The sequence below is a fragment of the Melozone crissalis genome, unplaced genomic scaffold, assembly GCF_028551555.1.
Source record: "Melozone crissalis strain CALT ecotype California unplaced genomic scaffold, PUWL_Pcris_2 ptg000018l_1, whole genome shotgun sequence".
Lineage (NCBI taxonomy): Eukaryota > Metazoa > Chordata > Aves > Passeriformes > Passerellidae > Melozone > Melozone crissalis.
The window spans coordinates 22940988-22966558 of NW_026535796.1; the positions used below are offsets into that span (position 1 = coordinate 22940988).

The 25571-nt window shown below is 41.0% G+C and overlaps 1 protein-coding gene across 5 annotated transcripts in view; it reads right to left on the minus strand.

The window, feature by feature from the left end:
* SMOC1 (SPARC related modular calcium binding 1) overlaps positions 1 to 25571 on the minus strand; it is a 128803-nt gene that overhangs the window by 26982 nt on the left and 76250 nt on the right. For 4 of the 5 annotated variants that reach the window (XM_054276508.1, XM_054276507.1, XM_054276504.1 and 1 more), the window contains exons 6-8: positions 20768 to 20857; positions 15771 to 15851; positions 279 to 471 (exon numbers count right to left, since the gene is read on the minus strand). In XM_054276508.1, the coding sequence (XP_054132483.1) occupies positions 279 to 471; positions 15771 to 15851; positions 20768 to 20857 (364 nt within the window). The remainder of the gene's footprint in view (positions 1 to 278; positions 472 to 15770; positions 15852 to 20767; positions 20858 to 25571) is intronic. The other variant, XM_054276506.1, reaches the window with a different exon arrangement.

Genomic DNA, 25571 nt, shown 5'->3' on the forward strand with positions numbered 1-25571 from the left:
AAGCCAGAAGAAAAAAAAAGGCTGCTTTGTATGAATACTTTAACACAGAGAAAAGTAAGGACAGAAGTTAACATTCACCAACTCCTATGGAGAGGATAGAGAGGGAGCTGCACTGTAACACTCAACAGGGAACACCACATACAGCATTGCTTGCTCTAGGGAAAGCAGTGTAGAGCTGACTGCTCTAGGGTGAGGAACCGGTTTCATATTGCAGCAGTATTTTTTATATCTCATCTTCTTCAGCCAGGCACCTTCCCAGGCCTGCCTACAGCTCTCACCGTGTGGAAGTACCAGGCAGGGGACGTCCCGTGTCCACCAGGACGCACCAGCAGTACCCAGTGGACTGGTGGCACTGCACTGGCTTGTAAAGTCCTCCAGGGGCGCACTCGGGGATGACGATGCCCTCCCGGGGGTTCTGCCTGGCCTCCTCCAACGCGCTCTGCCTCTCCTGGTCACAGGAGTGAACTTTTTCTGGAAGACAGAAGGGAGGTTGGAAGGGGTAGAAAAAGGAATCAAATCAAGATCACTTTGCTCAGGTCAGTGGGATATGGGTATCCTTCACATCAGGAGCCCTTTGTGTCTGTTTCCTTCTCATCAAACATCAGTATGTCTACATCCTCAGGGACTGAGGGACTGCTGCGTTGAGAACTTTCTCCTACATTTAGCTGTGACACAACAAGATTATGGACTGAAGACATTGACGGCTGGGTGCTCAGGATGCCAGAAACAGCAGAAAAAACTCTTCTTGATCACTTGGGTTTTGGAAATGAACTGTCAGGTAAAAATAATTCACTATTAATGCAGCCATAAGGTAAGCATTTCCCAGATTGTTTTTGCAAGCTGAGAGATCCTAAACTGTGACTTGTATTTTCCAGTTAAACAAAGGATGCAAACACCCTGCCCTGCCCCTCTGTCTCTTTCTCCAGACTGCAAAACACTCCTCCCTCTTAATACCACCTCTCCAACACGATACCAAGAGAAGCAGGTTATGTTTTAACACAGATTTACCCAGTGCAGACAGCATCTGCACACACCTCAGCAGGGAACAGAAGGGGATATCTCACTCAACCCCCATTGCCATCAACTCTCCACTGTTGTCCTCACCTGGAAAACAAAGGGCACCAACACTGCTTTCTACTGAGTGGCAGGTCAGGCCCTGTGCCTTAGGAACACAGGAAAGGCTGTTTCCAAAGGTATTGTCAAAGAGAACAGTAGTTCTGTGCATGCACCAAAGAACAAGAAGAAGCCCAGAAGTGGCTTCTGCAGCCAGCCTGGCACACAGAGCCCAAGCACTGCCCACAAAGGAGTGTAGGGTGCATGGACACTGCCAGGCTGCTGCCTCTCACATGGACCAGCCATCAAGGGGCAAGAGAAGCACAGAGTACCTGCACGATGATAAGACTTATTTGGCTCAACAGCCAGAAATTTGCAATTATAATTCTTCAGGTATTCTGGCCTTTTGACAAGCAGAAAAATGATTTCGACTTTGTAAACTACTGAAAGTATGACAGTGAAGAAAAGAAAACATTCAAGACAGCTGAAAACACATCTAAGTCTAGGGTAACAGAAGACAACAATCTAACTCCTAACTTTTATCCTTAGGAGAGTGATGAAAAACAGAAGCAGGAAAAACAGCTGTCCTCTTCTTCCCTGGCCTTCCTCTCCCCTGCAGCTTACTGTGGTTTTAATTTTATTTTTATAAATAGGCCACAAGACCTGTAATTCCTTGCCACAGCCAAGAGCTACCTCAAGACTTCAATATATAAAACCTTTCCACTGACCAGCAATGACACCCTAGGTTCATCCCAAATCTGAAAATGTTTGCATCATCAGCCAGTGGACACAGCATAACCTCAGCATCCTGCTCCCGTGACTGGACTGCACACAACTCAGCACACACAAGGCTCAGGTTCCCTCTACTTTGCCTGCCTGTTGGTACACCTTGTATTTTGGTGATAAATTATGCTGTAGAGAGAGTAAGTTTTGTTCCATATTTGGGGAACAGAAGGGTTGCCAATTTACAGTTTGGTAGCAGCAGATACAAGAAACTCCAGCAGCTCTGCACATCATCACCTGAGTTAAGCATGCCTGGGTACCAGAAGCATTTTTACTGGTTTCTAATTGAACTGTAGCAGCTGAAAGAGTCTCAGAGACCCCAAAAGGTCTCACTCTCCTCAGCATTTCAGATCACTGTCAAGGCTGGGAATGTGAAGGCACCTGAACTTTGCCACATACAAACCCATATAACAGAAACACAGAATTAAGTGTCAGTAAGTCTGACTCAAGCAGAGAGAAACTTTACCAGGAAGGAGCAGGAGGGGATAAAGTCAACAAAAACTGAAAGGGAACTCAAGCCACAGCTGATATTTAAACTGACTTCACTTTGCTGCCAGATTTCACATCTGAGAAGACAAAGAAGAGGAAGAAGAGGAAGAAGAAGAGGAAGAAGAAGGGTGAAAAGGAACAAGAAAACAGGAAAAAAGAAAAAAAAAAGAAAAAGAAGACTGTTCCCAAGATGTTCATGGACAGAGAAGTCACTGAGCCAGAGGCCTGCTGGTTCACTAACAAACCACTGACATCAAAGGGCCCCACTGACCCACAGTCTGCTGACAGCAATTCACCTCTTGGCCATCAGGTGAGACAAATCACTCAGGCAGCTTGGGGGAAGCAAAAAAGCAGGGGCAAAATTTTCTGTCATCATTATATTGCAAGCAAAAGGAAGAAAAAACTTCTGCTAAAGAGAACTACATTCCAGGAATTTTTCTATCTAAATCCCAAAAGCTTCCTGAGTGCACAATGTCAAACCAAGATTTCTCAAGTCCTTTGAGTCTTGCAAAACTATCAGTAAAATTACTCTGAAAAAAATAAAGTATGTGCTAGAACAAAGAAATAAACTATTGTTGTTGAAATCAGGAGAAAAAAATAATAAATTCCTTTAATAAATTAGTATGTTATTTTACATACATTTGCAGTTAGGTATGCAAATTACACAGAATAAATCTACATATTTACACATTTGTGCTATGGCATAAAAAATCAGAAAAATTCTCTGCACATATTAACAGAAATTTGTGGGAATTGAACAGTCACATACCAGAATACATAACTAACTGGTAGTTGTTTCTGTTTGCAGGCTGTTTAAAGGCTGAGTGAAACAAATCTTAGAGGCTTTGCTCAGTTGATATCAGACAGATGTAATGATGCAGACTCTGTCACCAGCATTGAGTAGCCCCCCATTAGCAATGACAGTGGCACAGCTGAAGTGTCAAGGAGATCATACTTTACTCAGTTCTAATGTACATCTAGAAGTAGCTGCTATGGAAGTTCCTCCCTGCTTTACAGATTTCTACTTCATCTCATTTACATGATGGAGAGTCCCACATGGCCCAATTCTTCTCTGAACCCCTTCCAGATCCACCAAGCCTTCCCCGAGCTGGAGGAGATCAGAATAGCAAACACATTGACTCTGACAACAGCCTTGTGGAAATTTCCTTCAGTGACATCTGTCTGCTAAGCAGAATGTATTAACTAGCACTAGTTCCCGAAGAGACTCCTCCAGGCTACTACTCTAACAGCACTTAATTCCCTCAAAAAATAAACATTCATATTAACATTTGGGTATTCAAAAGCCAGCAAAATCAGCTGGGAAATCCACACCATCAGCTTCCCTAGTCTGGGGCTTGGCATGAACTGCATGCAGTGTCACCCTGAAAGATTGGCTCATGGGTAACAAAGGGATCATCAAATGCTATCCCAGCTCCAGGACACTGAAGTTCTCCTGTTCCAGTCAAACTGCTTACTGGAAACTTTGCTGTTGTTGCCAAGGCCAGGTTAATGGAGAATAGAGAAAGCCTATGGCAAAGCTAGAAAGTTTAATGCCAGTTATGAAATTAAGCTGTCATCTTAGAAACCAGAAATATATTTATTATACATGCAGGGTACTTAAAAGCCTATTCCCTGTTAATGGGAGTTGCAGGCAGAGAAAGAAAGATTTTCCTTCGTTGCCTAAACGAAACTTTTCTTAGAGAAAGAACATTTAAGACAGCAAGTAAGTGGAACACAGTCTTCCTAAAGCAAATAATAATATTATACCCATTTATTTATTTATTTTAAAGGCACTGTCACATTCCACTGCCATTTTCTGCCATCCTTGCTTTGACTTGACCATTGGCAAAGAAACCAAGTAACACTGGCCAGCCTGCTGCTGCTGGGGAGTGAAACCTTTGTGAGACAGCAAATCTAGATTACAAAACCCAAATTACAGGAAAAAAACCCAATAGGGAGTGTATTCATACACAAAGAGAAGAGTCATTGGCAGAAATATCCATTTTACCTCAACTGTTCAGCTCTAAAATGCTAACTGTTCCATCTTATTCTTGACTGCTTCTACCACTAATTAAAACATATTTTTAAAGTACTGTCTCTGAAGCCATGAGCTATGGCAGGAAAACAAGGCTTGGACATCTGCAGTTGCACATTATTTATGCAACAATTTTGCCCTAGTAATGGCTTTCTGAGGAATATCTGGTCAGATTCATTAAAAGGTCTCTCATTCCTGGTCTCTTAAGTACACACATTCAAACATGCATTTAATGCCTGCACAATAAAAATAAAAATTATGCACAAAGTAAGGGACTTATCTGACTGTGTAATAAACTGTATGGTTATTAAAGAGATGGGGTGCTTGTTTACCTCACAAAACTGAGAAGAGAGGGTGTGTGGTGGCACCTAGCCAAAGGCTTGTGCTTAACAGTTCTCATGCTCACCTTGCAGGGCTGGGTGCAGTCACTGGGGATGAGGCAGCCTCCCCCAGCTGCTCTGCTGACATGGAACAACTCTCACTGCCACCAAAGCCAAGGCACCAAGCATCATTCACCATGGCTGTGAAGATGCTGTGGATAACTATGGTGGGACATAAGGAACATTTGCCATCCAACCACAAAAGATTATTTTTTGAACTTTGGTCTTCTGCACCCAAATCTTTTCTCCTTAAAAGAAGAGGGAGACTGTGGCACCAAAGCCAACCACCTTGGAGAGATTCCTACGCCCTTAAGAGACAGGATTCTGTCTTCCAAATCAGGCAAAAGAGAGGGTCTAACCTCCCTCTGTGCTTCTTCCTGGCCCCAGTGAAGCCATGTGAACAGCCTAACCCCAGAGCTACAGGCTGTACCAGGCAGGGCAGATTTCCTTCTCTTTCTCTCTCTCTCCCTCATTTCTTTTGACCAGAAATTCTGTCTGGACCAGCAAAACTTTTCCCATGGAATTCCCACAAAAAGCTTTAGTTTTAATGAACAAGCATTCATCACAAGGAGAGGAAAAGGTCTTTTAGAAGAAGAATTCTTGACCAATCCCCATTGTTAGTGCTGCAACAGGGACCTCATTTCAAAAACTATTAAAAAAAACCCCTTAAACACATCTCTCCTAAATTTTTTTGTTCAACTCCCAACTTTCCTCTCAGTGAGACATTAGTGCAGCATAGAACAAAGGGGAGCAGCATGGATATCTAGTGCCAAGTTTCTATTGACCTCCTGTGCCAACCCAAACACGAGGACTAAGTGTCTTTGTGCCTCAGTTTTCCTTTCAGTGAGGAAAAGTGTTTGCCTGTCTCCCAGAAGAGCTTAATTCAGACAGGGTCAAATTCTTATGTGCCTTTACACTGCTGTGGCAGAGAGTAAGAGCTTTGAACCTGCTATTTTACCATAGCATGTACATCAGCTTAAAGCTGCTTTTACACTGTTTAAGGAAGCTCTAATGTGAACAGGACCCAGGTCCACTCCAGGAGAACAGGTACCTCGCGCCAGTAGGGAGCTTACAAAAGCTGTGGGCAGAAAGCAAGTTCAGCACAGGTTACCTCCGCAGCCCAAACCTGCATCCTTCCCTCCTCAGAGGGGAAAGAGCAATTGAAAAGCCTTAAGTACAGACATGCACAAGTGCTGGCAGGAGTAGCAAAGCAATGCAGTAAATAGGCCCTTATTGCCTGTCCCCTGAGCAGGGCTGTGGGTGGAGGGAGAGAAACAACCCCTTCTGTGTTTACTGGGAGCACAATAACAGCTGAGCAAATACGGCTCATGGGGATAGCATAAATCTCTCCACACCTCTGTTAGTCATCAGTACTGATAGCCACTCCACCCTGTTCTGTCTGGGATCATGGTCCCTCCAGAGTTTTCTGGCTAACATGAAGGTAAAAAGAAAACAAACCTTGCAGGTGTTCCCATACTGTACCAGTTGAGCAGCCTATGCTTTACCTTGGTACTCACTCCATTTCATTTCTCAAGGCACAGGCTACAGAGGAAGCAGATGGTTCATGTTCCAGTGCTGAACAATGCAAAGGTTTAACAGGTGGGTTATAATTTTCAAAAATGCATTATTCCAAGTGGCTCATTAAACTTCAGCTATCCAGGCTGACATGCTTCCCCTGCCATTTTCCTTCTGCTCTAGGAGATAAGGCTGCACAGCAGTCTCACCAGTGTTATATGAGAAGTCTATTCAGTATCTACCCTCTAGCTTGCAAAAAGGGGGACTGGCTGAAGGAAGCACCATCTCACAGATTAGAGGAAACTTAGTGAGGGACTTTCTGATGCACAACTTATGCTCCTTTTTCAGAACCTGAGGGCATTGTGCCCTGCCCAGCAAAGAAAAGTGGGCACTCCACAGGGTTCCCAACTCACACAGGAATAAAGATACACACTTGCACATCTTGAAACCCATCAGTTGAAAGCTACCTGTCCTTGCAATTCTAACTGAACTGCTTTTCAAGCAGGCCTTTTACTCTTTATACCATCCCATCTCACAAGCAATCAGTCACACAGTCCTAGCCCTCCCAGAGCTATAGCCAGACTGGCTGAAGGATGGTAGAAAAAGAACAATACATCCTGGAAAAAAACCTGAGAATTAATCATGTTCATATACAATGCATTAGAGGTCTGACTAAATTCTGGTTCATTAGAGCATATTTTAAGTTGCATCATTCTCATAACCAAATGAGGAAAATGTAAGCTACATACAATTACTACGAGATAGCTACCTAACACAACAGGTTAAGAAAAAGATGCTCTCCAAGACAAGAGGTCTCAGAAGTTCTCTATTTTGAAAGCTACCATGCCACAGACTGAACTTCAGGAAGGAATTCAAAGTCACATTGATAAATGGTTTTAAATCAGTGTAATCACAACTTACAAGTACAAACCATAACAACCAGCAAGAAGAAATCCAGCGCATGGGGAGGAAATTACTGGTGAGACAGTCAGACTTGGAAAAAATGGTCAGCAGCTTAGGTAGACCACAAAAAAAGTCATGACATCGCAAACAACAACAAAAAGAATCAAAACAGGTAAGTCCAGCCATGGAATGTAATGATGGGAGCTTCACATAAGGAATGGGCTCTAAGTACTGATGATCCTTATATCAGCCCTGTGTACAAGCCCTGGGCACTCTGAGGGACAGGAGGACTGTTTGGCAAAAGGGCATGGGAGAGCAAGGGGAACAGGCAAAGGTCTACGAAACTTGATCTATGAGAAAAGGCTAAAAGAATTCAATTTGTTTAGTCTAGGGATGACATTCAGTCTTCTGAGACATAAAAGCTGTTCTATAAGGAAAAAAAAGGATACCATTGATATTTTTTTTTCCTTCCCTATGGGTAGTTCAAGTAGCAGACAGCTTACTTGGAGAAAGACTATTTAGGTTTGATATAAAAAAGCCCTGATGATTAACTGTTCATTCATTGGAAGAGGCAGTGGGATCTCTGTTGCCAGATTAGGAAAAGGTTACACGCGTCAGAGCTGCTATTATTTGGATATGACCCTGGGTTAAAACAGGGAAAAAAAAGCACATGAAGTCTTCAGGTCTTTTTTTTCTCTCCTCTTACAGGCTGAGAAGCTCCAGCAGATCCTCAATGATTGAGGCAACCTTTTTGCTAACACAAACTAAAATCGTGAAGATATTTGATCTGGTTTAAATTTCCAGATTTTGGGGTCTGATCCCCTCTAATGCACCTGGCCTCCATATCCTTTATGACAGCTGTATCTGTGCAGTACCTTCACAATGACAGCAGCTTCCATAGTCCGAGCAGAGAAAGTTTGGCATCAAAATGCAGCCTCTTCACTTCTTGACATCAGAATGGTTCCTCAGCAGTAGAAAAAACTTTCAACCTTAGACACTGCCCTTGTCATTTTGAGACAAAGCGACACAGTCTGTGTTTTTTCTTCCCTAATGCCTCTTTTCCATTTCATGTAGTTTCTAAGCCCTGTTAGCTTGTGGAGTACCTAGCTTTGACACAAGCCACCTGTCTCTGAACACATTCATTTTCCCTATACTCCTTTTCCACTGCACTCTTTCCACACTGAGGAATTCTGTTCAATAAAACAAAAAAAAAGTAGATGTTTCCACTGGAGCCTTAGCATTACTGGGAAACTTTTTTCACTTCCACACCTGTTTTTAATAGTCCTTGGAACAACTAGTACAGCAATTATTGAAAAACTTGCCTAACTCTTCTAGCTAGAGTATACAAGCACACTATTTTTACAGTATTGTTACTCTGCAATTATAGGACACCAAACAGAAGGTCTTTGAAAACTGTCACAGGCAGGTAAAAAGTGGTTCAGACTGGTCTTCCTACCTACAGCAACATTATATTTAATGCCACTGCTGGTGAGGAACAAAAGGCGAGAAAGACAGGTTTATAGTGTGATGAGCCTTTTCATGCAGTGACAGAGCAGCTTTTTCCTGTAGTATTTTGCACTTTACAAGGAGGCAGAGGGAATTGCCTCTGACAGGAAGCTAGCAGTCACTTTTGGATATTTACCTAGAGTCAGCTGTAGAACTCTTTGCATAGAATATCCAGGCTTTGGAAGTTCAGTGATGTAACACAGGATTCAGACATCAGCCATGGCATAGAGAAACTGCTCCCACTTCATCAGTGTCATGAGATGTATGTCCAACAGACATCCCCATAGAGGGGTAGGGTTTTCCAGAGTTTTGGAATGCAGCTCTTCTCCTTCACAGCCTTATGCTGTACTAGGCAATATTCATGGCCTTCTTGGACAACTTTGTGTGTAGCAGATGCTCATAGAGACACAGTGACCTGTGCTTTGAACCCTTTTTTTTCTTCACTTGTCACTTGCAAACCCCACCAGGGTTTTTTGTTTCAGGATAAGCCTACCTAGGCCTAAACATTTTCCAGAGGTTATCTAGGAGCTAGCAATGACAGTTACCTTGAAACAGCTCCTCCTTAATTGTGGTACCTCAGAAATGTGGTGAATTTGACAGGAACATTTCAAGAAGGTGGGAAGGTGAGTCACTATGTGCAGCCTTTCTGCAGGCATCAGCATACATTGAAATGGCTGTCTGAAGTGCAGATGCACAAAGGAGCCTGTGCTGAATGCTGCTATTACAAACAGCAAGGAGACTGTGCTGCTAAGGAATTACTTCAGCAAATCAGTGTAGACCCTTCAATCTGAACCAGCTTCTGCTAAAAAGCAAAACAAACTCCACAAAAGTTGACCAATCTCAGTTTGTGTCTGTATGTTCAGGTAATGCCTGCTGTTGGAGCTGATTTCCTTTCCCTTCCCCACCAAATCCCCAGGGGTTTTAAAAGCGGTGCTGTTTTCTATTTCCCCTTTTACCCCAGCTTCTTATATCTTTGCCCCTTCTCCTACTGCTCCTTGTCCACTTGCCTTAACTGGCAGCTGCAGAGTAGTAGTTATGACTCCATATCTAAAGTAATTTATTTTCTTTCTTTGGGGGATAAAGAGGGGGGAGTGACTGAATTCTTTAGGAATGATTTATCGCATAGCTCTCAGGGGGAGCTTCATTTATTTGCCTAGCTGCATATGGTTTAACACCTATGGTTGCATGCTGATTATTATACAATGTTATTTTTCCCACTTGTATACTTTGCACCTTTTCATAGAGCAGATTAACTGGTCCCCAATGGCATGTTATTTATGACTTTGTTTGCTGGCTGTCTGGGAAGGGTCCTGGTCCTAGATTCTTCCAATCCCCCTGCTTCTGCTCTCTCCTACATACTCCCTCCTTCACCAGACACACCTGTCACACTGAGACTGCAGGAGAATCACCCTTGGGCATCACACATATCATCCTTCTCAGAACTTCCAGAAGGGAATAAGAGACAGAGGCCTCCCAAGCAGCAGCCAAGACAGGAAAGGATGCCTGCACCACAGATGGAGTCAGAGGGAAGGGAGGGATAATAAGTAAGGAAGAAACATCACATTTTGGCTTGCAAGGAAACAGGAACTCAGCAAATAAAAGCATATATATTTGTTGCAAAAATGTAATTGAATTAGTAAGCTTTTATTTCATACTCAACAGGAGCTTCTCTTGAAATTACTTTATTTGGAATCAAAACTAAAATTAATTCAAAACAAAACCAAAACAAATTCTCACCAAATGAAGGGCTGGGAGGACTAATGTAAAAGTCTGAAAATAAATAGTTGTGGCAGATGGGACAACAATCACAGACTTTTAGCCCAATAGTTTTGACAGGTTAGAGGAGCACTGTGTTGGGAGACATTGGCTCAAGATGCAGGAAAAGAACCAAGAAAGATACATTAAAAGAGGACAGTAGAAAAGACAAAAGCTTTCTGACACACTGGTTCCCTCCCATGAACTCTTGTTCCTGACACCATCAATGACACTTTTTTCCTTTTCAGCTAGGGAGAAATTCAAAAGTCTTTACCTAATCCCAGGTGTGATTCCCAGAGGAGACAGAAGCACAAAAACATCTAACAAGGAGGACTGCAGTCAGCATTAGAATGTCATCCATAGGCAACAAAATTTTCCAATTCAAATGCCACCAAAACATCTTATTCAGACGTCTCTAAAGCACAATTATTCCTGACTACAGCCCCTTTAAAACCAACCTACTCTCCTAACAAATAGCTATCTCCTTTGCTCAGTATACTGACTAACACTAGCCAGCCACAGATTTTGGGGAAGAGCCTACAATCCTGTATTACACATTTGGACAGTAACATTAACAGAACTGGCATTGAGAGAGATGCTCCAGTTTCAAACTAACACAACTAGTTTAGTAATAGTGGAAAATAGGAAAAAAGCAGCAGAAGTCCATGGTCTCGTATCTTTAAATAACAAGGTGGAAAGTGCTGTGCACCAAGAGTAGGACAAGACACCTAAGGAATAAGGCTGAGAAGCCAGGATAAAGACAAGTGTGGAATTACCCCCATTAATAACATTGTTTTGTCAAGAACCTCATCTGAATCTACCTGTGGCTCTCTGCTCTCTGCAGTATTCCACATTTCCAAGGCATGAAGAGATTTGCTCCAACTCCAGATAACTGTACATTCGACAGATAGGTTCAAGGTCTCCCCACTCTAGAAAATAATATAGGCATTCAAGCTCTTTCTGTTTATCTTCACTTCTGAAAAGGAAAGTTCTAATAAAAAATTAAACTCTTGTCTAACCTTGGCTATTTTTGGGGTATCCTGCTAAAACTTGGAAAGAGCTTCCTTCTCAAGCTCTGTCTCATTACACGTTCATCAAGAGGAACTACAGGGATTTGCAATAGGGTCTCAAGCAGACTCCTTTTTCATGTATGTGATTGCAGAAAGCCTCCATATGGATAAGACAACTGCCCCATGAGTACATTAGCCCCTGGGGCAGTTACTACTCCTGGTCAATAAGAAAGGCATGCAGGAAAATGGTGTAACTTCCTAACTGAGCGCTAGAGAGAATGTTTTTGGGAGTGCCATGGATGTTTTCTTATCTTTTTTTTTCCTGCAAAGAACTCAGGGCCGGGTAATAACACTTGATATAATCACATCCCACTTCACTGTGCAGATCTCTGGAGACAAACTGCACCCAAGAATTAAGAGACTCCCTTTCAGGTGGAGGGGAGAATACATACAGATGTGAAGTTTTCAAGTTGTTTCCCCCTTTGAAAAGCCCTAAAGTTTGGGCTTCAAGTTGACTCAATTAAGAGAAAGAAATGTGAATGCCATCATTCTTGTTTTCAAAGCTCATTCAGTTATACTCTGTCCACTAAGAGCTCCTGACAGGAGGAAGATCTACCACTCTGATAGGAAGGCTATCAGGATATGCCAGCACAATGCCTGGGTGCCAGAGCTGAACAGAACCGGCCACATGGAATTGGTCCCCATTCATCAAGCAAGATCTGCTATGGGCTTTTTTGGTTTTTTTTTCTTTTTTTTTTTTTTTTTTTTGAACTAGGCACAGCACAGAGAAACCTGTCTTCAGCTGCTAACCTTAATATATTACTCATTCTTCCTTTCAAATAACGTCATTTTCAAAACCCCAGTGACTGAAGAATATTTACTTGAGGCTGCTACTGCTGGTTTCTCCAGAGCTGTTTATTTTTCCATGCAGGGGCTCATTACATCATTCTGTGGTTTTCTTAAAGGTTGTCACGGTAAGCTGGATACAGGCTGGAAACTCTTGCTAACTAAAACCAAATCACTAAGTAGCACAAATGAATTTGGAGATAACCCAACTCTGGAAGTGAGGAAAATCCCTGGATTCCTCCAGGGAAGATGGGGTGCTCCTAACCAAGCAGCCATTAGATTTCTTGGAAGTGGATAACATTATCAAATGCTTCCCTAGATTAAGAACTTAAGAAAAAATAATCACTTGGATTGTTTCAGGGTGAAATAGGTTAGGGGTAAGGGGAAGGGGCTGAAACAGTAAAAGTAGAATGAACAAGTTGCCCGCCATGCTGATTAGAGAACAGCCATTGCAAGAACCCCGCCTGAATCACCTCCTGCCCTGGCAGTGTTAAAAAACAACACATTACAGAGAGCAGTGCCAGGTAACTGTCTTGGTTAGCTTAAGGTATCCATGTGCATGCACATGTGGATGTGCGTGTTTGGGAAAGGGGAGAAGCAGCAAAAAATATTTTTGTCATCTTGCCACAACAATATTGTGTTGATCTAGACTTTTCACTTGCCCCAGAAAGAAAAATTTGGTACTTGCAGGATTCATACAGATAGAAAATGTAGTTTTTAAGTGCAGAAAAACCAACTTTTCTGCTGTGCAACAGTCCAGATGTTCATGTTTTGGTTCCTGCCTCTGACTGAGAAGGCTTGAACCTGCATCTCACACTCCTGAGAAAAGGGTGCCATTTAATTCTTTAAGGTGGGCTGGGGTAACAGCACTAGCAATCCCTCCTAGCAATGCTCTTTTACTGAGCATAGAAAAACTCACTGGCAAAATGCCTAGAGACATATAGATTCTCAGTCAAGTGCTCTAATCACCAGGCTGGAGTCATTCTGCTTTTCCTGATGCCTAGCTTAATTAGGATTTACACATGCCAAACAAAATGTAAGTGCTCCAAAAAAAGAGGTCAGTTTCAGAAGAACCTCTTCTGTTTGTAAACACTAAACAGAAGATGGAATACTCAGATTTCAAATGCAGTCCTCACAGGATACAGGCAGCATGTATTACATGGGGTGCAACCAGCTCTGCAATGCTCAGCTGCCTAGTAGGTGGCTCACCTAACACTGACCAGAGACAATGACAGCAAGTTAAAGAGTCTATTTGACTCCATATAGCAATTCTGAAATTCTCCTCATGGTTGACATAGCAATGGTGCTTTGCTTTCCAAGATGTCCAGTGTCAGTGCTGATTAGAGAACAGCACACATCCTCTGACAGCAGTATCTGAAAAGGACAGGGCCATATAATCACCACAGGAAGAAGAGAGATCAGAGCTAAGTGTTTCACTATACAAGCTCCAAGGAATAGGAAGTAAAGAAGAGTTAGGCTGGATATTACAAAAGAAAAAAGTCTGAGATTGAATTCAGAGAGCAGAGCAATTTCCGCAGGGGAGAAATAAAATCTTTATTATCTAAGGCATTTATGGCACAGTAGAAAATGCTGCTCTCCTTACAGTATAAACATTCACTAGCCCTAAGGCAGTAGATTAGATAACCTACCAGGTCTTTACTCTTTTCTCACTTCCAATTTCAGTGATTCCAATTAAACTGCTGCAAAAGCATAAAAAGGTATATCTGCTCCAAGACTGTAAGTGTAAGCTTGGATAGACAATACAGCTGAGGCAACAACAAACTGAAGAATCTAAATCTTGTGCTAGCAAAAGTCATCCTAACCCTTTAAAAATAAATTTTAAAAATGGAAATGTGCTAAGCATTAGCATTTCAAGTTGGGCCAAAGGCAATTAAAAACATCCCCCAGTTTTGCATGCCCATTTCATGACAGCTGTTTAATCATCTACAGCCAAGACAGACTCGAAGACACTTGAAGAAACATGATTCTAAATGATAATTATCCCCCCCACTTCTCTGCAGTTTGATCTACCCACTGTACATTCCCTTTAACATATATTACAAGGGATGAAAAGAATGAAAGATACCAAACAAGGTGACTAGGCTTCATTTTTTGAAAGAAAAAGGCTGAAGTAGCCCACACTTTATAGCACCTAAACCATAGCTCTAGGCAGTATTTCTTAATAATTTGTAAGAAACTGAAATGGATGTGTATCTGTATGGCCCAGTGAGGAAATTTGGGGATAAAAGTTGGCAACCCAGTCTTATAATGAGACCCTACAGTAAGTGAGCATCAGAGCAATCAGTAAGGCTGAGTCAGATGAACCACGTCTTTTTTTAGCTTGCTGTATAAACCACCTTTTACACAGCTCTTGAATTTTCCACATGATCATTTATTTTTCATTTGTAGCATGCACTCACAATAATTTTGTTTAAGTAACAGAACTGACATCAGACACAACTGAAAAAAGTGAGCAAAAGCAAAGTCACACAAGGAACCCTTCTGTGGACAAAATTCCAGTTCACATCAGGCAGCTTCTTGACTAAACAATCAAAGTGATTGCCTTTACAACATGAAAGCCTGCCTACTTTTGCTCCGTCAGGCCAAGAAAGGGTGGAAGACAGGCCCTCTTGCTCCCAAGTCCCTTTGCAACCCCTTAGCATTCACTTTTCTTTCCATTACAGCTATGAGGTTTTCCATATGAGAAGGAAAGTTGGTCTCCAAGATAGGTAGGACCCATTATAAAGGATTTTAATATTACACTGTCACCTTCAATTATACAGCCAGTTGCTGGTTGTCCCAGCAGCTGACAAAAACCAGAAGCTGTGTTTGCTCTTACCTGAAAGACATCCTTAAAGAAGGATGCTGATACTCACACATTAATCTCCAATCTCAAATTTTACGCTCTGACTTCATGTCTTCCTGCTTCCCCTTTTCCCACTGATGTTCATGATCTCTTCTTTGCTGTTTTTTAGACTTTGGTCTTCCTCCATCCACTCCACTACCCACAAAACAATCTCAACATTTTTGTAGGCTCACACACAATTAAACCACCTTCAGCTGTGAAATAATCTGCTCATTTCTCTATCAAAAAATATCCCCTGCAGAGAAGAATCTTGAATTTACTAGCAAAGAAGCCCCTTTTTGTATTTTTTGCAACTGCTTAGACCAAAACAACTGCCCCGATCTTTTAGCCAAATGCCTCAGTTCATATACCCATGCTGAACAGCAAACAGAATAAAGATGACAGATGACTAAAATGAATTAACAGATTAAGAAATTAAGAGATTCCCCAGTTATGTGTCGTGGAAACAAACATCCTTCATCAGACATTGATTATGGCCACAAAAAAGGACCTTATCTGAAATTACTTTGTAGCCTGGGCTGCAAGTAACCCTAGAAGCTTGATAGCTCCATGAAGAAAGAATGAAACAAGAACAGATGTGAGGAGCTGCAGACTAGTTAAAATAATAAATTTTTTAGATGGAACCTTACCTGAATTCCTTACATTAGAGCTGTTCATTTTGGAATCTTTGATGACCAAGTGCTTAATCCAAAGGGTGGGTGCTGTGATTTCTGAAAGAATAAAAATAACAGCCTTAAGGAAACTGCAGCAACTAGTAAAATTACACATGCTAGTTACTCAGAATCACTGAATGGTTTGGGCTGGAAGGGACCTTTAAGAACATCTCATTCTAACCCCCCTGCCATGGGTAGGGACAGCTTCCACTACACCAGGTTGCTCCAAGCCCCATCCAACCAGGTCTTGAATACTTCCAATGATGGGGCAGCCACAGCTTCTCAGGGCAACCTGTTCCAGTGCCTGACCACCCCCACAGTAAAGAGTTTTTTCCCTCATACCTAATCCAAACCAACTCTCTTTCAGTTCAAAGCTGTTCCCCCTTATCCTGTCACAACATGCTCTTGTAGTAGCAGTCCCCTCCAGCTCTCTTGTAGGCTGGCTTCAGGGACTGGAAGGCGCTAGAAGGTGTCTTCCGAACAACCCCAACTCTCTCAGTCTCTCTTCATAGAAAACAAGATGTCAGCCACAATCATGCCATAACTAATCTATCATCTTTGTACAGACAGATTCATCCCCTGGTGAGGTCTTCCAACTCTTGTGAACCATCATTTGTAAATCTTCCACAAGGTTCTCTCATTATCTTCCTGTTTCAGAAAGTATATCTCTGCTGGCAAAACTCTTTCTTTCTTCCCTCTAATCTCCACTTCCTAAATTCTCAAAAAGCCTTTTTCCTCAAGACTCAGAGATCACAAACATTGCATTGGGTGCTATAGTATATGCTATTTCCCCCAGAAATCTAGATTTTAAACAGTCAATCCAGACCTTAAATATTGTTTTAACAGCCCAAGAAGGTCTGGCCCCAGTCAGTTCCCTAAAACAAGCAACAACAAAATCTGAAATAAATAGGCAGAGACATGAAGATATTTCTGGAAAGACTTGAAAGGAAGTCTGTTAAAGAAATAGGTTTTGGTTAGAAAAGCATGTCTGATGCATTAACCAAGACATCCAAACATAAATTTGTGGAAAAAAAGTGCTTAGAGCACCTCCTCTGAGGTGTTACAATCAACTTCAAAACATATCTGAACCTGCCTTAAGCCACAGAAATGACATAACCTCAGCATTTGATTAGAACTGAGCAAAGCAGTACTTGCTATCATGGGCTAGAGCACCTCATGTGACATTTTCAGGACTGATACTTTCTGAAAAAAAATTCAGTTTCCACAAAATTCAGGTTCCTGAGGTTTTTCTTAAGTTCCTCTAAGAACTTTTCACAGGAGTTTTCTTGCTTCCTTTTTCACATATACAGGGATCTGCTCAGCAAAGGGAGAAGCTGGCTGAGTAAAGAGAAACTGATTATAAATTGAAAGAACATGGAAAAAAAAAGAAAATTAATTTCTCCTTCCTAAATATTTTCAGCCACATTGATTGAAGCCATAATAGTAATTGTGTTTAGGGCATTTTTTTCACAAGGAAGTATCGATTGAACACTGTTAAACAAACTTTTACTGCTGCTGGAATGCAAAAAACTGCCTTATCTGCTAGTTTCACTACACTATTTTATCAACATTCAGCCATCATATGCTTCTATAAATACATACACCTACATGCTTTGGTTTAATGACTATTTCTACTTGTGCGCTTCTCCCCTTCCTAGCTCTTACCCAATGTTTAACTTGAGGTAGTTCTCCCCAAAAGGGGCCTAAACTCCCATATCTGGGATGAAATTTAGCTCTGACTCTGCATTATATGGAGCAGGTATGTTTACAGCTGAAAAATGAGGGACAATCAAAGTTAATAGATGCTGAAGAATGATGAAGGTCTTTAGAAATACAATGGTGTACATCTTTCAGTGAGGCTGAAAGGTCTACAAAAAGCAGTTCTGTGAAAAAAGAGAAATATAAAGAAAAGGAAATTAATTCCTTGGAATCTACCATAAATATGTATTTTTAAACCAAGTAACCTGGCTATCTTTTTGGACTACAGGCACCTCTGAACAACAGATCTGTGAAAAGAGTAGATTCCCACTTTGAATTAAGAGGCAAAGTTTACCAAAAAGAAGAGATGTGTAAAGAATATATCTTTAGGAAATTACTACTCCTTGCACATGGAAACTAAAGAGATGGTGAAAAGAAAATAAGATAGCCTAGAAGTGCAGGACGGAATATTACATTTTAAAACTATACCAAGGACATTAATAAAACACTCTTCAGCAGAGGAGAATCTTGTCCTAAAAAAAGATTCACTATAAACATCTCTAAGATCTGCATTATAATAATATGAAATAATTTTTAGAGAGATGGCTGTGTTATGATTCAAACTTTGGATGGGAGAATTTAAGTTATCTGATTGACATTATCTCTGGCACTGCTCTGTTATGCCCTCAGGGCAGATGGTAGGGAGTGGGAGGGGAACTTATGCATGAAATGCGAATTTTCATTATCCTCTAATGTAGATGAAAACATGGGAAAGGTGAATCTTCATCTTAGAGTTGCTGAAGTCCAAGAGTTATCACACATTTCAGGGGCAGCTCAGTGGATGTAATGCCCTTTGAAAAAAGTCAGCCCCTTGTGTATGGAAGGTACCAAAGGCAAAACATGAAATAAACCCTACATGGTTATCATTCATACATGTTGGTACCAGCTCCACCCTGGCTGCCTGGCCTTGAATATATAGGTTTACAGGAACCCATCAGTTCTCAAATTCACTGAAGTGGAATGGGATCTGAACTTTAATGCCTTTGAACATCTATGAAGATTTCAGACCTGACAGGTAAATGGATAACTGTTTCGCTCTTTTCTGTCATTTGTGTCAGACGTCAAGTACAAGCCATTCCTCAGGAAGACCTACCCAAGCCACTGGGAGAGTCTTCTAGTGAAGTATCACAACATGCTTGCTCAGATGGGATCAAGGGATTGTTCAGGATGACATCCTGAGGTGTGTGGTCCAACCTTCTGCTCCAGACAGGGTCAGCTCCAAGAACAGAGCAGGTTGCTCAGGACTTTAAAACTATTAAAATATCCTGAGCTGGAAGGGACCCACAAGAACCATTAGAGTCCAACTCCTGGTGTTGCACAAGACACCCCAAGAATAACACCATTAATTGTTTATTCTTACAGCCACCACCAAAATCTACTAGTCCTATTTTACTAATAGAGATGACAAAATATGGAGTGACAAATTTAGAAGAGATTATTCATCAATGCATAGCCTGATTACCTGCCTGTCCATCTGTTCTCCAGAGGCATGAGGGACACTGCTAATACAATAGGAGGCCATGGCACTAGTCATGCTCTCTTAAAGTCTAGGAGATAAGGTCTTGAAAAATATATTGCAATGTTTTTGAGAGCCAATCTTTCATCTTTCAGTCCAAGCCCATTTATCAGACTGGAGTTCACCTATAAATCAATGTGAAGGGTTTTGATTGAAAATGTTTTTCATGGAAAGTAGAATAACACTTTTTTCAGATTCTGCCATCACCAGAAGAACCAGAAAAGGTGTGTTCACTACACCACTTCAAGAATTTTGTCCACTTCTATTTGAATGACCAAAATGTTTAAACTGTCCTAGAAGGAGCTTCTGACCAGGCTGTATTAACCACATCACCTCACTCCTGCATTCTACTAGCACATTCCTTCCTTTAAATATCTATGGGTACCCTCTCAGGGGAAAACTTCTAAGGTCAGAAGTTTGTGATTGCCAACAGTATTTTAATACAATATCAGCTTACTGCCAGAAGGAACCCTCTTTTGATATAAACAAGAGAGAGCCAGCATGGCTTCAGTCTCCTTTGTTTATTTGAGAGTGTTTTTTCTCTGAGAGCTTTACTGTTTCTTAAAGCTCACAAGAAGATTGCTACAAATCTACGATCACTAAATGCAAAGTGATAGGACTATAGCATCTTGCCATTAAATATGTTTATTTTAGCAACAATAAAACCCCACCACAGCACCCGTTTCTATAAGAAAGCAGGAAATATCAATAGAAAAGTAGCTCCTCCTCTTGCTCAGTAGTCTCCATTTCTGCCTTTGATCCAGTTTAAAAAAGGAATAAAGTACAGCAGTGCCCTATGAAAACGTATAGGCTTTCCCTCACTGCCTTATGGTCTACAGTTTCAGATGGGTCACAGAGTGCTCCATACTTCAGCCCATAGCTTCACTATAATGGTTGTGGGTTTAAACCTGTAGAAAACAGGCACTGCTTCCAAGCAATATTCAAGATAAAAGCAGCTTCTGTAAGGCCTATTCACTACCAAAGGAGCACTATTCCCACTGGTATTTATGTTTGTATGTGTAAAAGGCTTGAACCCTCTGTGATGACAGCCATTTTATCCTTGTTTAAAGGCTTCCAATAGACTAAGGTCTGATATTCCCCCTCCAAAATAATACAATTGCAAGATTGCCTATTTGAGAAGGAAACTGCCTGGGTGGGCCATGATTTAAAGTGGGCCCAAGACAATGACTTCATTTGCTTAAATAGTATGTGCGTCAATGAAAGCATTTGCTAAATAAAGAAACCTCCCAGCAATTTTCTTCCAAGTCAACATTCACAAGCTGTGGTTTAGCATTACCCTTCCTTTTGTGAAGCTCTAACACACTGCAGAGGTTATGAAACTCCCAGTATTAGCATCATCTGAGTGGAGATAGCAAGGGGGTAAGGACAGCCTAAAGGAAGTGGCCACTTCTGATTGGATGCATCTTTTTTTTTACTTGCTGGGACACACTTTTTCCTCCAAGATTACACCCGGAGTCTGATCAACTAGTGTTATTGCTAGATTCCAGAAAAGTGGGGAGGATGTAAAAGGATTAGAGAAAATGCCTGAGGTCCCAAGGGCACTCTAAAATTTTGATAATTTATGAGATTCACTGGCTTGTCTGCTTTGCAGGATATAGAAAGCATTTGAATCATAAATCCTAGAGAAAAGGGAGAGGGAAGTAGCTTTTTTTGTTATTATTTTAAGGGATGTTCTTACCTTCTCCATCGAAAATAGGCTGGGTTTCCATCGTAGGCGTTGGCTTCAAACCATCATCTGAATTGAGGGTTAGAAAGAATCGAAAAGAAACTACCATTATTGAGGTAAATACTATCTACTCTCCAGTACTGTTGAATGATTGGGATTTGTACATGGCCCGGCCAAGTCCGGAAAAGAGAGAAGACAGACAGAACAAAATCATTTTATGCTGAAAGCAATAACATTTTACATTAAATATGCACCAAGCCCTTTAGGTAGACTTAAAAAGCCGCCCCCCTCCCTCCTCAAACCACTGGTGTTTATCACCTGATAGTGTCCCCAGAAGGCAATTAATTGCCTTTTTAGTTTCAGGTCAGTTTAGTTTTACACTAAGTTTTACGCTACTCAGGCCATTTCCTGAGACAGCAAAGGTTCTGGAGATTGCTGTCTTTTTCTTTTTCTTTGATTGCTATTGTGTCTTTTTCCTCACTCCTTTTACTCAAAAGAAAAATTCTTCTGAAACTTACCTGTGTAGAACTGGCACCAGTATTTACTGCAGAGGTGTTAGAATGGGATGGTCAATAGCAAATCTTTTTTATTCACAATCTCTGCATCAAGATGTTCTCTAATTGCAATGTGGTGGCAGTGTCTTCCAATGGAAAATTGTGGAACAATAATTTCTCTTACATTAGGTTCAGGTTTAGTTGAGTCTGTTTTGCTCATGACAGTATTTGGTGAGTGATCTCTCCTGGACCTTAACTCACAAACTTTTGATACACTTTCTCCCCTATTCAGTTGCAGAGCAGAGTGACAGAGCAGCTCTGGTGGGTGCCTAGCCAGGGTCAGCCTACTACATCTAGAATTGGGCTTTTTTCCTGTTGGAAATACAGTGACTTAAAACCTGCAATTTCTAGTAACTATTCTTTGCATATGTTATTGGCAAGAATGACACTAAGCAGTAAAGTGGGCAGTACCCTCAAATGCAAAGTAGCACAGTGAAAATCTGTTGGAGGGAGGAGTCCATGCCAGGAAAGCCAGGCTTGCCTCTATCTCCATGACCATCAGATGCACAGGGCAAACACTCTTTGGAGGAAACGTACATGGGACAGTCCTTCCTAGAGGAAGCAATAACTGCCCTTAGCCTTCTCTTATATCAGCTCCATTTACAAAAGTAAGAGACCATTGGAAGAGGAAGGGAAGGGCAGAGATGGAAAACAGAAGCTTGTAGACTTTTTCCACCCATACCTGTATTTGCAGGTTTTTTTAGGAAAAGCTAAAATACCTCTTCCACAGTTAATTTATTTTGTGCATTTCCACACAAAGTAGTCTAGTTCACAGAAAGCAAAAACATGCTGAGAATTCCATTTCAACCTCAGAGATCCACTTAAGTAAAGGACATTGACAGAAATGAGAGAGACGCCTTGTTGTCATGTTCCTCTTCATCACTGCATTTGGTTTTATGCTAAACTACAAGTGTAACAAAAAATACGTGGAAGAAAAAATACTTACCATTCCTCAGTCAGCTCTTGTTCTGAGCTTTTCTGTTATTGGGCATTACCAGTAACCTGGATAAGCAGTACTTATTTTTTTTAAAGTTTGAGCAACTGATTTGAAAAAAAATCCGGAATACTTCTTAAGTTACAAGGAGGAAGGTTTTGCCCTTTAAAGGCTCTTTGGATAAAAGTAAATAGCTGATCTTCCCTTTTTATGTTAGAATAGGTTGCTCTGCTTTTGCAAGACTCCAGGAGCCACAGCTATGGCTTGTTATTTATTTAGGATGGCACTTTACACTGAAATGAAGCAGTGAACAGAATGTAATTAGCATGACTGGCTTTAAAGATTGAGAAACCAACCCCAAACTGCTGAAGACACTCATAGAACAACTAGAAAGGTGAATAATTCTCAAGTTATACAAAACAGGAAGAGACCTGTTTTTTAAAAAAGACCAGTGCAATAGTAAGTTTCTTATTGCTCTCATGAATGCTTCTGCACCAAGTAATTACAGAATTGCTTTTCAGATTTAAAGCAGCAACCTAGAAGCCAACAATGGGGGAAAATTAGAAGTGGATCTGAGCCACAGCACTTGATCCAAATCATTACTTGAAATTTGGCAGAACACAGGTTGTTTCAGGTTCAGGGGGATTCTTTCACACTCACATGTGCAAGGAACACAGCAGCAATTACAATTTGTCAAATACATTTTTCTTAAAGAGAATTCTGCATCAGCTTTTGTATGAAGTTAGCCATTAAGCTACTGGAGAGTATTAAACAAACCCTTCAGTTAAAAGCTATTGTTTAAGATAATCTCAGTAAAATGGCTCAATGGATTACACAATCATTTCCTTACTGGATTACTAAGGCCAAATTGTCACTAAGTCCACATTGTAGCAGCACCCAGCACAGTATTAAGGGCTTTGCAAATAGAGAGAAGTATAATTACTCCCCTGTTGTTCAAGGAAATACAGTTCTTTCATCACACATACAAGAAAAAAAGGCAATAGACAAGAGCCCTGTAATTACATTCACCATATTTCAAAAATCAAAAGCCAGAGATATTTCTGATTGTTTTTTAAAGGTCATGAAATAGTCACATAAAAGACAAAAATTGCACTTCATTAAAAACACCATGCTCACTTCCCAGCTGCCAGCTTCTTACTCTGAAACTACCAATTTTTTTTCTTAAACTGGAGAATTCTCAGTAACTCTCAGTGTTCCAAATTAGCTTACATCAAGTTTCACTGCTGTTCCCTCTCAGCAGAAAAACCACCCTAAGACTTGCCTGCTCTTATCTGATTTTTCCTCTCGCTCAATACTCCGTTTGTCACACTGAACATTTGTTCCACTGGCCTGTTTGCTCCTCATAAACAAGGCATAAGTTCTATTTTACATAGCTGAAAGTTTTGGAAAAACATTTTGTATTCCTTAAATAAAAATTTCAACATAGAACAAACCCCCTCACTATTCCAGAGGGATAAGGTCTCCTGTGATACTATATGAGAAGTACATAATACTGTTACTTTGGGTACAAAGGCAATGAAGTATGTTCACAGGGTACAGTATCTTCCTTTCTTCAAAGAGCTGTTAAATTCCACACTTTCAAAAGAGGCATGCCACTGCAATAGTTCCTTATGCAAAGCATGTCACAGAGATTAAAGAGATCAAGTGTTACTTCCTAATCCCTCTAGATAGCAATGCTCCAGATCAGAACTCATGTAATTCAGAACCACATCTCTTGGTTGCAGAATATTTTCCGAGCCTTGAGGAGGAATTCACTGCATACTTCTCTTCCAAGTTTTACAACCCAGCATGAATACCCACTTTCTTTTTCCAAGACCACTGTCTACAGACAGTATCACTCACTGGAATACCTCCTCATGGAATATTTTAAAGCTATAAAATTCCTCCAGTAAGTGTCCTTTTCCTAGGGTACACTTGCAAAAGTTAAGCAGATTTTTCTGGCTCAATTGCTGTCAACTTTAAAATGGTATTTTTATCTTTCCACAGGACAAGAGTGAAACAGGCAGGTCTAAATAAGATTCCCTAGGGCATTTTCACATTAAGGTATCTTGGATACAAACCAGAATTCCACTTCCTCTACTACTGTCAGAAGCTCATAAGCAAGAACAGTTTTTATTGCGCTTGACTGACATTGACTTGAAACAGGGACAATTACTGGACATCCTGATCTACTGCTAGTGCTGGGCAAGGAGTCTTTATGCTCTCACTAGAATACCTTTCCCCATGTCTTATCCTTGCAAAACATCCAGCAAGCATCCACATCTACAATGACTGTAGCGTACACTGGGGTTGAGGGAGAAGGACGACACCTGTTAAAGTGACCATTTTACTCTGCGTGACAAGCACTAAAGCCATGAGCAACTTAGATTACATCAGGAGAAAAGTAAACTCCTTGACATAAAAAAGCATTATTACTATGGAAAAATGTGAAGTAACTGTCTGCTGCTGTGAATCACCATTCTCAACTCAAGCTACCTAATGGAAGCTGTAGAAAGGAGAGAAGTTAGGAGATAAAAGTGATGTACTGAAGGTTGATGTTGCTGGGGAAGCACATAGGTCTTGGTCTGCTAATGTGATGATGCAGGTACTCAGATGACTTGCCCAGTGAGTATATTTTTCCTGGATAGGAGATGTGATGTGGGAGGCTAATGCTATGTTCTGACTGGAATCCATGAGGCAATCTGTAAACATTACTTCCATTTTGAAGAGCACAGGTGTTTATGGAGTCAATCATCTAAGCTGTATACAAAGTCTAATCTTTTTTTAAAGTCTATAGCTTGAACATCAATGGTTTCCAGACTTGAGTCAGACTGATAGAATAAGCAGAAGACAATTTTAAGTGCATAGCTCTGCTCTGGGAGGAGGCAGCCTTCTTCCAGTGTCAAGTGGCTCCTTCACTTACCATCATCTGGTTTTGGCTGAGTCATTAGAGAGCACAGCTGGAGCTAAATAGGCAACTTAGAGCACAGAGAGCCAGGACAATGAGTGAACTCTTAGCAGGTCCTGTTCGACGCAGCAAAGTCCACCTTCAGCAAACCTGTCAAGTCTACAGCAAGAGAGAAGCTCTTTCCCAGGCTCCAGTACTCCTGAGGGATTCAAGTCATACATACTCATTCCTGCAGATTTAGTAACTCCGGGCAGACAAACAAAGAGCTGCCAGGTCAATTAGGTTCCATGTATCCATGCAGTTCCTGAATCTTGAAGATGCAGTTTTGACTCTGACATTTTTATGTATTACCCCCAGATCCAGAGTATTTTAAAGTATTTAAAAAAAAAAGAAAAAAGACAACAAAACTTGTGTGCTGTG